The 14,258-nt window shown below is 32.1% G+C and overlaps 1 protein-coding gene and 1 non-coding gene across 2 annotated transcripts; one reads left to right on the top strand and one right to left on the bottom strand.

Annotated features, from left to right (window-relative positions):
- Positions 1–528: 528 nt before the first annotated feature.
- LOC125873443 (putative F-box/LRR-repeat protein At3g18150) lies at positions 529–3,295 on the bottom strand. The gene is made up of 3 exons (XM_049554380.1): positions 2,141–3,295; positions 1,868–2,059; positions 529–744 (listed from the first exon to the last, which is right to left on the bottom strand). Exons 1-3 carry the CDS (start codon positions 3,293–3,295, stop codon positions 529–531), a joined length of 1,563 nt encoding a protein of 520 aa, XP_049410337.1.
- Positions 3,296–13,850: 10,555 nt separating this feature from the next.
- TRNAK-CUU (transfer RNA lysine (anticodon CUU)) lies at positions 13,851–13,923 on the top strand. The gene has a single exon. It is a non-coding gene; the product is annotated as a tRNA-Lys (tRNA).
- Positions 13,924–14,258: the final 335 nt, after the last annotated feature.

Genomic DNA, 14,258 nt, shown 5'->3' with positions numbered 1-14,258 from the left:
ATTTTTTTTTAAAAAAAAAAAACAAATTTCAATCATCAATTTATCAAAACAACAAATTAAAAAATCAAATAGATTCATTTAACGACAACGTACTTAGTGTAGTCCCATAGAGTGAGGTCTGAAGAGTTAGAATGTACGCAAATCTTATCTGTTACCGATAGGCCGTCGGCTCAAGGACTACACCAAATCCCAATGTATACAAAAGCAAGGGCACCAAAAGTTCATGAATCATGAAAATTTTGTTATACCTGTCTCTTTCAAACAAATTGCTTCTGTATCAGTTCATCTGTCAAGCTGTGCACCAGGACAATCATTCACTGAGATTAATGTAAGGATGATTTGCTCAATGTTTGAAACTTCAAATTAGAAAAAGAACAAATCAATGTCGTTGCAAACAAATTTCCCATAAGGGATCACAGGTCCTAGTACATCACCAAAACAAGTCATCAACAAATTTATTCAAAAAATATAATTAGCTAGATTCAACAACACATGAGGTACCATGTATAAACTTATTCAAAAGTACATTTATTGAGGTGAAGTTAAAAGGCTGCATTCTGGTGAATCTTCAATTATGCTCAAAGTATCTGAAATTTTGAGAAAATAGTTTCTCAACTTCTCTAGCTCCGTACGTGTAAAGTTTTGCAATTGAACTCTCTTCAACTCATGACTCCAACATTTCCAAGCTAGAGATGCACAACAAGGTTTGTCATCTTCATCATCATCAGCATCTCGGTATGTAAACTACGAAACCAGAGAAAACCACAACAGGAACAAAGGTAAAAGATGTGTTCATAAGGAACCGATCATAAAACCAATATAGAAACGTGTTGGTATTAGCTTATAAATAGAGTGAATATAGAAACGTGATGTGCTCATATAAGTTTCTTGAGTTGACAGAATACATAGAATTTTTTCTAAAAATTATATAGATAAAAACTTCAAATAGCTTACAAGAATCTTGTAACTTCATTAACCCTTACAAAAGGCTCAAAATAACTAGTCCTGTAGGTATTTCACATGAGCAGTTGATTGACTAACTGTTAGGTTTTGGAGATAATGGTCCAAAACACACCTGAAATGCCACTTCTTTGCAAGTTTCCTACCTGAACTATAAGGTGTTTGCGTTTCCTATTTGAACTATCACCAACTATTTATCAAAACACACATCAACTAGTATCTAAGTGTATTTGGTTGGCCATTATCTCTAGGTTTTGGTTAATATTCTGATAATGGACTGTTAGGTAAAACAAAAGATTTTGAACAGAATCATGAAGGCCTTGTCCTTAAAACAATGAATCAAAAGGAAACTAATTGCAACAAAACCTTAGAGATCAAGAATAAGGGTGCAAGAAATCTTAGCCAGTGCTTTTGAAAGATAAGCATATTACCTTGATCAAGCTCTGTAAACTTCGACCCTGATCAAAAGGCACAAAATAACTAGTCCTGTAGGTATTTCACATAAGCAGTTGATTGACTAACTGTTAGGTCTTGGAGATAATGGTCTGAAACACACCTGAAGTGTCACTTCTTTGCAAGTTTCCTACCTAAACTATCAGGTGTTTGTGTTTCTTATCTGAACTATCACCAACTATTTATCAAAACACATCTCGATTAGTATCTATGTGTTTTTGACCATTATCTTCAGGTGATACTTCAAGTGTAGTATTTTTTTACCATTATCTCTAGGTTATGGTTAATCTTCTCATAATTGGACTGTAAACAAAAGATATTGAACCAATCATGAAGGCTGCTTTGTTACTAAAACAATGAATCAAAAAGGAAACTAATTGCAAAAAAACTTTAGAGTTAAAGCATAAGGGTGCGAGAAACCTTAGCCAGTGCCTTTGAAAGATAAGCATATTACCTTGATCAAGCTCTGTATGCTTCGACCCTGATCAACAGATAGGGTGTCCAGTTGAGGAGAAATCCAAAGCAAACTATCAACAACATCCACAATTGAATAATTCGTCCTATCCATAATTTTTATATGTATATGCTTAGTACCATTAAGTGGAGGAACCAAGTTTTCTCTCATAGGTTTCGGTATAATTATCACCTGCTCAAACAAATAATAAGAACAATGAGAAATCCAGAACAACTTCTTCTGGCAGGGCAGTAGTCAATTTGCTGAACGTACCTTGTCAGAGTCGCAACTTAGTGTAATAGCCCTGGATTTATTAAAGTTACCAATAGACTCTGTGAGCTTGGAGTACCAATCAGTGTCAAGAGCTTCAGGATCTGGGATTAATTTGATCATAACCTCCAGCAATCGTGAAGCTTTCAGTTTGAATATAGGCGAGGGTTCAAAATAGCCCAATAGTCCATCTCTTCCATGACGAATGTCATAGGAGAATCTTAATAAGTTAGGAGCATCATCCATATCAACAGCAATCAAATGAGAGCACGCGACTACTTTCAAAAACTTAACGCGACTATTTGAAATCTTCACGAAGTTCAAGGACTGACAATGATCTAAATAAATGACTTCAAGGTTCGGTAGATTTGGAAGGAGTCTCTCTAACCATTTGTCATTGACAGCCACAGCAGTAAGCTTCAAACACTTTAAGGATTTGCAAGCAGTTATCTCAATTACATGTAGGTCCAGATTAAAAGAACTAATATAAAGGTCTTTAAGATTAGGTGCTACAATATCAACCTTCTTGAATTTAGGAGGGCAAAATTTCAACCTTACTGTCCTTAGTTTAGGCAACGTTCCCGCAACTTGTAAACTGATTAATCCATGAAATCTCTTCAAAGACAAAACTTCTAAATCACTACAAATTGCATATATAGCTTGAAGTAATTTCTCGTCCAAAAATGAGTCCTCGAGGTGCAACTCTCGTAGAGAATAAAACTTAACGCGATGATCAGAGGGTAGTTCGAGCTTAAATCCGCGTAAGCTAAGCACATTTAATGATTTGGCAGCAAAAATTGCTTCAGGAAACTTGTTGTGAGTGTATACGCCTACATCTATGAACAACTCTTTGATATTACAGGTTATAAGTACCTTAATCCAATCATGCAGAGCTTTAAACCGATAATTTGGTAAATTAACCTTGAACCTTTTTATAGAGATGTTCTGGTTTAGCCGATTTGCTAGAATTAGATCCACAGTGTTTTTGGACTTATGTAAATAATTATCACCAAAATCTAAGGAGGAAAGGTAAGTCCAAATACTATTCCAAACCTTTGACAATGTACTCGTTTTCGCAGCATCTTTAATGTCAAGGAAAGACAGAATGTGGTCCAAAACTGGCTCTGGCAGATTGGAAATTTGATCTGTCTCTTCCATTACGAGCAAATTGAGGTTCCTTCCATCGCTATTTGTTACAGAATTTCCAATTTTCACGAAAAAAATATCAAAAAACAATAATAAACAGAGACCAATCTGGGGATTAATTAATTACCTAGTTTTTGTATAAGACGCCGATATCCCTTCATGATGTTTGTGTATATAGAAAACTGAAGTTTCTGCTGAGTGAAATTGGCAGGAGGCAGATGGGCTAATGGCTTCAGTAGTTTATAGGACTTTCAGTTACATTGATGCACTTATTAGGGCTAATTACAAGTATAATTACCAATTAATATATCCACTATAATAGTAAATTCATCACGTTATATAAGGTAGTTGAATTTTACTTATTATAACTAGAGCTGTCAATATGGGCTAGCCCATCCCATTCAGGCTAACCCATACAGGCTTTCACATTTTACGGGTCAGGCCAGACTAGCCTATTTTTGGTGTGGGCCAGAAAACGATCGGCCCAACCCACAAGTACTTGGGCTACAGACTTGTCGGGCCAGCCCACTTTTTTAAAAGTTATATTTTTTTTTATAATTATTAAATTAAATTATAATTTAAAAATATTATCATAAATATCGACAAAACAATATTACATGGTGTTACTGTTACTACTTATTAATCAAATCCACAAATAAAATTATCTTTATAATATTTATCAAGTCTTTTTTCAAGTAAAAGTATAAATATCTAAATAGAAATATTAACCTAATTGTTTTGCAATTATCACAATAAAACACAAAAAATATGACAATATTCCAACCATAAAAAAATAAAAAATAAACTCCTTCAAAAATCATGAAACTTATGGCGTATCTAACACTTCATGAAACCTATGGTGTATCTAACACTTCATGATCATCTTCATCAAGCATATCTGAATCAACTTGTGGAAATGTTGTCTTGACATCTTCATTTTCATCTGCAATTTATATGCGGTTTCAATTAGTTAAATATTAAAAAATAACTAAATTGAGAATTATGCGAAATGGTTTGGTGGACCCTTGTATTTGTATCTATTTGTATTCTGGACCTTTCTACTTACCCTTTTGTCATCTGGACCCCTGAACCCCTCCAAACACAACATTTTAAACACAATTTTTGATGTGGCATCCTATGTGGAAAGACTCCACATGGAGCGTGTGATACACACAAAACAAGAGCGTGAGACACCTTAAAAAGGCAGTAACAGTCAGATTTTTACCTTTAAAAACCATCTCATCTTCTTTATTTTCACTCAATACCATTGTTGGACAAATTTGAGCTTTTTTCTTGTCTTTTTCTCGATCTTGTCTCTTCAAATTTCTTCTCTTTTATTTTTTTCCTCCGATTACTCATCTTTTTTTTGTGTGTGTGATTCTATTGTATTTTTGTTGGTCTCCATGATGACAGCTCGATGTAGTCAACCTAATCTTGACAAAAGTATTTAGCTAATGTCATGACTCAAATAAGACTAATATAAATTACGTGATGACAATTTTACCATTTCTCCAAAGCCTTGATTAAACCCTATTTTACCAAAAAAAAAAAAAAATACTAGAAAAAGAAAGTAGCAAAAAAAGAAAACAAGAATGGTCAATGCCTCCCTTCTTCATCGGTCAAAGATTTAATTTTTTTCATCATTTCAATATCTTCTTCTTCCATAGTTTCTCTCTCTACACCTCTGTTTCCATAAAAATATATAAATTTATCTGAATTTCTTCTTCTTTTTGTTCTTCATTTCCATATATACATTGTCTCTTTGTATATTTGCAAAAAAAAATTAAAAAAAAATTATAGTACAATCATTTTCCAGGCAAAGAGAGAAAAGGGGAGGTCCAAAATATGCAATCTTGGAACCCCATTACTCCAATTATTCACTTCCTTTTTGGTGTACCCTTTTTTCATATTTGGCCAGCTTTGCATAACCCTGTTTTCTTTTGTGTTTTGAATATCCTTTTGATTTTTCTTCTCTGTGGAGGGAGAGTTTTGCTACATAGATCTCTCTGTAGAGGAGGAATATGTGTGTTTTCTCAATCATTTTGAAGGTTTTTGATCATTTGGGGTTTTTTGATTGTCCTTGCCCAGATCTTATTTTTGTGAATTGATGTGATGTGTTTATTTTGGTCTAATTGTTTTGTTGTTGTTGTTTTTGAATAATCTGATGAGTAAAGATCTTCAAGGTTTTTTGGAAACAATGACTATTCTTTTAGTACGTATGTGGAATATAATATTCATACGTGGATTAAAATTTTATTTTTTTTGCCAACGTGTATGTGTTTGTGCAACACGCATCATACCACATCAAAAATTGTGTTTAAAATATTTTGTTTGGATGGGTTCAGGGGTCTAGATGACAAAAGTGTAAGTAGAAGGATTCAGAATACAAACAGATACAAATACAAGGGTTCATCAGACCATTTCGCCTAATATTTAAATGTACACAAAAATATATTATCAGTTTGAGAAAAAACCATGTAACCAGTTTCGAGTAGCAACAAGTGTTTGGACATTTTCATGGTGGATGCAACTTCTATACTTAGTGATTTCCTAAAAAACTTTAAATAGATTTTTTGAGTTTGGATCTCTTTAATTTTAAATTTTAATATTATATTATATTTTTTAATTAATTTTTATTGGCCCACGGGCCGGCCCTACCTATATTTTTTAAGCCCCACAAATTAGCAGGCTTATTCAGGCCGGGCTAAAAAGCCTTTTTTTAAAATGGGCTTCAAAAAATTTAGCCCAGCCCTATTAAATCCCGGGTTGAGCCAGACCGGCCCAACAGACTTAGCCCATATTGACGACTCTAATTATAACGGTAAATCATTAAATTTTACTTACTATAACAATAAAGTCATCAAACTATTTTTCGAGTCAAAATAAATGGCTAAAGTGTATTGCATTGTCGATTACTTGTTCTCCTAAACCTAATTACTCAGTCCTGACTATTAATGGGGAGATTTATCCTTTATTATTTCATCAATAATACAGTGGCGATAGATCGAGCTGTACTAAGCGACGTACTCAATTTGTTACTCCTTTAGAAATTTTCACGATTAGTAATGATTAGACATGCAAATTAGAATTATTATGTCTTGGTTAAGGAAACACATTAATAACTCGATCAATTTTTTGCATCGCTAAGGGATGCTTGTGAGAAGTGTAAGCCTGTGCTTTGATTCCTAAGTGATTTCATTCATTCAATTCAGTTTTAACAACAACAACAACATATCCAGTGAAATCCGACAAGTGATGGTAAAATATACGTAGACCTTACCACTACCACTAACTCGTGGAGGTAGAGATATTGTTTCCGAAAATCCAATTTAGTTTTAAATCACTCACATTCATACTTTTCTTCACTAGTTCACTAGAAGTGCTCGTTTTCTTCCTTAAACTAGTATGATTGTGTGCTCAATTGTTTACTTTGTGACAGTATTCTTTCAATAAGAAGAAATACTGCTGGTAAATGACGTTGCTCTAATTCTTCAATATATTATCAAGTGTTTGTCATTACTAAAAATAATGAAAAAATCCACGGACAGAAAAACGACGAATAAGGTGGATCCAGAAAAATCCAGGGAAAATCAACCCGGTCTGTTTTTTTTTTTTTTTGCACAAAAGCTATTATTTTAAAGGAAACCAACACAGGTCTTCGGTGTTTTAATTAATTTTTTAACAAAAAACGACAGACATGGATGATATTTGAAGTGCAAAATTACCGTTTAAGAGTATAAATCAAAACGATGAAAATATTTTATCAAAGAGCATAGGTAGTCGAGTGGTAAATTGTTCAAAGTGAAAAAAAAAAAAACATAGTCCATTGGTAAGAAACAACAATGCGCATTTATCCTTGTATACGCATATGGTTTTGTAACAATCTATAATGAGATATAAAATTATTTAAATGTTAAAAAAGTATTATAAGGGATATTGGCTATGTCATAAATCACTACAAACAAAATGTACATGTGGGTGGTCTTAAACTTTTAATCTCACTTGTTTTATAGGCAAAATTTCAAGTTTTACAAGAAATATATGGTTTTTTTACCTTGAATGTTTGCCCATGGAACAAAGATAACTTACAGAAATTCCACTAGTTAAGGAACTAATTACTTAGATACACATTAGTTTGCAATATTATTCTTAGATTTTGGTGCGTTCAAATACGTTTAGATATAAGTATATGGGATCAAAGTTAGGTGTAATTTATACTAAATGTTGACACCCAATTTTGACCCTCCCCAATATAAATTAATCATCGAGATTCCTAAAATCTAAACAATTTGAAATAATTAGCTTCATAAAATTCAAAATAATTTGCAAGTCGTTTTAAGTAGTTTTGTCATTTTTATAAATTTTAAAATAATAAATATGATATTTTATATAATTATGTGTCAAATTAGTATATTTTATAAATATTCAAAAATTGTCTCAAAACGATTTTAGTTTTATTTAAATATTTGGCTATTTGGTTTAAATCAATTAATAACTTATATTTCGAGTTAATTAATTTATAATTAAGTTAATTATTATATAATTATGTGTCTAATTAGTATATTTTGTAAATATTTGAAAATCATATCAAAAGATTTTTATTTCTTTTTAGCTAAGTGTTTTACTAACCTAGTTTAGTTTAAATCATAATTACGAGTTTGAATTAATCAGTTCATGTTTAAATTAATTATATTATTATCAAGTTAATTATTTTATTTCGTTAAGAATAAGAAGCTCGATAATTAATTAATATTAATTCATTTATCTAAGTTGTAGCCGAATTTATTAATTAGCTCACTTTGGCTAAGTCTTTAATCAGATGGATATAATAGTAATTTACTTCAACCCATTTCCATTGTTTTGTCCTATTCCCAACAACAATACAATACTCCAACAATTCCCACAACCCAACAGTTGTACGCGTCAATACACGGCGTCAATTACGGAGTGCATACGACGATGCTCTAACGTTCACAAGTTGACGGAGTTTACAAGGAAGGTGACACGGCGTCTACGCGTGCAGCTCAAGATCGCGTCGTCCCCTCCGTTTAGTACGATAGTACTGTTCCAGTCGGATCTTTTCGATAGAAAAGCATCGCAGCAAGCACGCGGTTGTTTCCCCATTTTCCTCTTTCGGAATGGGACGAAACTTCAAGCAAAGAATGTTTGTCCGAAACGGTGAAATTTTTTGAAAGTTCAAATTTCAAATTTTGATCCATTCCTACCCGTTTCCCCCCACAATTACCCTAAATTCCCCATATATATAGTATCTTCTGATTTTGGGAAGGGGGGAGTTCTGAAAAAAAAAAAAAAATTCTTGAAAGGAAGTTTTGAGTTGGAAAATTTTCACAGAGAACAACTTGAGTGAAATAGCTAAAGAAATACACACTAAATACATTATAAGAAATCGGAAAAGACAAGTAATTTCAGCCCGTATTCGATATTTTCTGCCCATTTTTCTTGGCTGCTGCTCACGGCCAAAGTTCTGGCGTGGTGAAGTCCGTCTCTCAAGCCCGTCGCCTCAGCTCGTTGCACCAAGAAAGGTAAACTCATTTGGAATTCAGACCCCCTTTTTTTTGTTGTGTTTGATGTTCTGTTTTGGTACGAAATGAAGTGAAATGGGGACTGTTAGTATGTTTTCGTCCTTTTAAAAAATGTTTCTATTCTTTGCCTGGCTCATGGCTTTGTCTGTCGAAAGGTTTTCTGATTTGGAATCATGTGCGTCTTAGTTGTTTAAGATTAAAATGGGCCTTTGTCTAACAAATTAACTGCTGGAAATTTTATGAACCATTGAACTCTAGTTCTCTTTTGATTTTCTTTGTATTTATTTGCATTTTTTATCCATGGTTCGGTTGCTCGTTCAGTTTGGTATCGGCTAGGACAGCTGAAAAAAAAAAAAAAAAAAATCTTTTGTGGTTGTTATTTCAACCCTTCTCTTGGCCTGTTAATGTCACTCTTGTTTCAAAAATTGGAGCAGAATTTTAAACTAATTGATAGTGAGCGTGCGTGTTGTTTCATCTATGGCTCGTTGGTCTATTAGCGTTTGTTCTATTGTTTAGCAAAGCATGTGTAAATCAAGTCGTGTTTTCATATTTGTCTAATTTCAGTCGAAATGCTTGCCATTTGTAGTCTAAGTGTAGGCTTCCTTAGCATATTTCTCCTATCTTTGCCTTATTTCTACTCTTCATGAGATCTATTTTAGTTGTCTTTAAACATATCTTATCATGCTTTAGAAATGCTAAGATTATGAGGCTAAACTTGAGCTTACATCATGTTGGATGGCGTAGTGTTCAAATACTAATTCGGCGTGAAAATGTGGCCTATTTGTGTGATTAGCTTGTCCAAAATGAAGGCTTTCGTTATCTTAATTAATCTAAGTAGCTGAACGCTAAATTACATTTGGTTGGTTTAACTATTCTTTTCCCCAAAATTTGAGTTAATATAATACAAGTTTTACTGGGGTCATCCTGTAGCGGTGCTAAATAGCTAGTCGATCATTTTCTGCATTTGATAGTCCACCGAGTTTTGTCTATTTTGTTTATTTAATTTAGTTTTATGTTGGTTGCTTCACTAAGTCATGTTACTGCTTCTTTTCACGTTATTAGGAAAAAATTATTTAATGGCACTAACATTGTTTTGATAGTAATGGTTTAAGATTCTTTTATTTTTTTTTCTTTATTTTATTTTATTTTCATTTGTTGAATTCGGTCCCACTGTTTCTTCCACTATTGGTTTCTGGAAAAGTTAGAAATACTACTTTGACATTTTTCCCCTTCATTGCTCATTGCCCTCCACGTATAAAAAATAATAATAACAAATAAATAAAATAAAATAAAAGTAAAATACATATATACATATATATATATATATATATAATATGTATTCATGAATTTCTCATTTATATTAGAGTTTAAATATTGTGCTATTTACGACTAACTGATATATATTGTTCCACTTATTTATTCATTTTTATCTTATCACTTTATTCCATTTTCGAAAGTGCTAATTCTGTAATTTGTTTATCGTTTGCATGTGAATCGGACCGAGTTCACCATGAACTCCCATATTTTTCCTCGCATATCGAGAGAGCCACAAAGGCTCAAATGTCACCTCTATTGAGTCAGTCAATTGCTAAAATTGACGAACAGGTCCTCAAAAATTGACGTACAGGTGTTTGGAGCAGATTTGTGGGAGTGTATACACTAGTATACATCTAGTGTATACGAAAAGGGGAAAATGGGCCTAAAAGCTCTAAATTCCAAAAATTGTATTTTGTTATTATTGGGCCTAAGCCTACTTAGTCGTTATGTTCATTATTTTGTTAGAATTTAGGACAGGTGAAAAATTGGACCAAAAGTCCAAAACGAAAAATGGGCCCAAGTATTGGTCCAGGCGGACAGAAAAACCAAACTTGGGCCCAAACTTCCTTTGCTTATCTAATCAATTGCTACTATGTGTTTTATTTGTTAAAATTAATCTCAAGTTTCTAAAAATTCAACTCCCCAAAAGAAAGCCGTTTTGAATTGAAATTAAAACCAACTCATTTTTAATTGACCTTAATATTTCACTTAAGTAAATACTCTTATAATACTTTCCTTTTCCCTTAAAAAATGATTTCAAGTTTCAAATTGTTTATTTTCGTACCTTAGTCATGTATGCTCAAGTTAATCTACTTTAGCCAAATGATTAATTGTCGGATAACCGCATTAGCGGATATTCTAGGTGCCTTAAAAACCTTCCTAGAATATTAATAAGAACCCCCGAACTCCCTTAAGTATTTTCAATTGATTCCCTGTTTTAATCGATTGAAAAAATAGTTTTCTTGATTTTTCTTAAAAAATTAAGTGGCGACTCTAAACCAGTCAAAATACATTTTTCAAATAAAACACTAAATGCACTATATCCCAGTAGAATCACATGTATTTGAGATACATAGACAAATGTAGCTTGCCTCCCTTCCATCTCGATCGCTCGTCACTCTCTATATCGGTATATGGTATTCTAAATGTATACGAATCACCCAGATACATGTATATAGTGTGTATCTAGAGTGATTCACATGTATCTAACTTGAAATTTAGTATAAAATTATTAAATAGTGAGATAAAATGTAATCTTTTCAAACTGTATGAAAAAATAGTAAATATGATAGAAATATTTGTGTAATTAGATAGTTTCTCAAAAAAAAGATAAGTTAGGGTTGGAATGTGTGTTGGGCGTCTATACTGGGCCAGCGCTTGAATGTGCTTTGTTATTATAAGATATGGCCCTTTAAGTTCCCGTCGTACTTCGCAAGCCTTTAAAGGGTCATTTTTTGTTTTTGGAACTTTCACATATATCAAACACAAAATTCATATTTGTATGCTATAGCAAAGTTTGCATAATTGCACTCCATAGCAAACATATATATGTATAATTCGCTATACATATACAAAAAAAATAGTTGTATAATTCGCTAACATATACAAAGAAGACAGTTGTATAATTCGCTATACATATACAAAAGAAAGCAGTTGTATACAAAAGATCAATTGTATAATCTGTGTATGTATAAAACGAGAAAGAGAGAAAGGCAAAAGAAAACTGGACAGGAAAATATTTGTATTGCATAATTATAAGTGTATAGGAGAAAGATATATATATATATATATATATATATATATTTGCATGTGTATATACAATTTTCTCTCGCTTTATACAAACAGAAGCGTAATTTATACATTTTGTTTCTGTTTGTATAAGCGAGAGAAGCGAGGGTGGCGAGATTTGGGAGAGTGGCGAGCGAGATTTGGGAGAGGGGAACAAAAATATATGTATATATACAATTTCCTCTCGCTTTATACAAACACAAACACATTTTATACATTTGTGTTTGTATAAAAGCGAGAGAGTCGAGCGAGACTGCCACCAAACGAGAGTGGCGAGCGAGATTCCACCAGGGAGAGTGGCGAAAATAGCAATAGTTTGCTATATGGTACAATTAAATCAAAGTATATTTATAGCATTTACTTTTGAATTAATAGTTTGCTATTATATACAATTTTCCCTTTTGATAATAGCCACTATTTTGTGTTGGACGTTCTTTCTCATTTCTAATAATCTTTTTCTTTTTAGCTTTCCACCTAGTATTCGAAGCACGCATTGAAGCCCCGACTGAATTCGAATCATGCATGGTAGGGTCCATTTCTAATTTGCATAAAGAACAAACACTAGTAAAAGAAGAAATTAGAAAAGTGATAATTAAGAACAAAAACTTCCTGAGTGGGTACGAAACAATTTGCTGGATATACAAGTGAAGTCCCTTTAACTAAAGGTAAGGGTGCATGGAGAAAATATTGTTAAATTCAAGTACTTTATCTGCTAGTTGAATAAATAACTATAAAACAAAACTTAAACTTCTTGTTGTTTTTCTTTAAAATTGTGCCACGTTTCAGAAATTGAATGGTACATCGTCACACATATATTGAATTATAGTTTATAGTCTTTGTATTGTTTTCTTTCCATTAATTTATTTGCAATACGGAAAGAGGACAGTACATGAGTGCCTTAACTTTTGGAAGCCAAATAAATCAAAGAGGATCCAATATTTTCTAGTATATAATTAAAATACATAATCTTAAAAGAGTAAAGAAAAAAGAAATATACGAAAGAGAGATCTGGTCATTGGAATTCAATAATTAAAAATAAATAAATATACTTTTCTCAAAATACTCTCTCTGTTTATTTTTATTTGTCCATTTTGGATGTTGTACGTTTTTTAAGAAATAATGGCCGATATAAATATTTTATTCATATTAATTGATGTTTAGTATTAGGTCTTGTAAAATGATTTAGAGAATAAATAATTAATAATAGTAAAAATAAAATATAAAGAAAAAATATTTTTTTGATTTATAAAAAGTGAAACAAAAATATAAATTTATTTTTAAAATAGTGGACAAGTAAAAATTATGAGAATACTCAATTTTCCGTTGTTTCGCGGGAGAATCGCTTTTGCTTTTGGAGTTTGTAACTTTGTGTTTGTAAAAAGTCTTACAATTTGTTTATGAAAACCTAATTTTTCATACAAAAACTTTACAGGCCACAAATTTACTACTTTATTTACGTGCAGAAATAATCATAAATAATTCAGCCATTATGTAAAAGCACACTTCTTTAATATTCTCATTTTCCCTTCCCAAGGAAAGTGTCTATTTTTTATTAATATGTAAAAAAAATTACAAAAAATTATCTAAAGCCAATACATGATCGTGAATTTGTAGACTAATTAATTGATCGGCTCATCGGCTGCAATATTTGTGAAAGGATATTGCTTATAATATGTCAATTGTCATGCTTTTGAGAGAAAACAATATGCCTAAGGTAATAGGAGTATATTGGAGTTTGATACAGATACAAATATATATTGTGCTCGGTACAAAAGAACATAAAATAATAAGGTTGCTATTTAGATCCATTTAATTATACTTATGCCTTTTAACAAATGTATTTACAAGTAATCAAACTCACTTGAAATGTCAGATCACAATAGCTATTATATAGTATTAGTTGCTTAGGTTTTCATTCAGCCCGTCTAGCTCAGTTGGTAGAGCGCAAGGCTCTTAACCTTGTGGTCGTGGGTTCGAGCCCCACGGTGGGCGTTTTGATTTTTTAATTTAATTTCTGTCTCGTTTCCATTTTTTTTACATTAAAAAAGAAAATATTTGTAAATATTTTCTATAGGAAAGCAAATTTACTTAAAATGTGGAAATGACTTCCTAGCATGAAAAGAGGGAAACAAGTCCACAAGTGACGTATCACATTGTGTCTTCATTATCCTCCAACACAACTCACTCTCATTTTAATTTGCTTATGCAACAAACACAACAAAATAATTATAAAAAAATCACAAAACATTTTTGCTTCGTACGGAAACACACCCATAGTGTTGTTCCTTTTCTCATTCTCGTGCAAAATCTACTCTTTTATGGTCTGC

The sequence above is a fragment of the Solanum stenotomum genome, chromosome 8 (assembly GCF_019186545.1).
Source record: "Solanum stenotomum isolate F172 chromosome 8, ASM1918654v1, whole genome shotgun sequence".
Classification (NCBI taxonomy): domain Eukaryota; kingdom Viridiplantae; phylum Streptophyta; class Magnoliopsida; order Solanales; family Solanaceae; genus Solanum; species Solanum stenotomum.
This window is presented reverse-complemented; position numbering and strand designations above follow the sequence as displayed.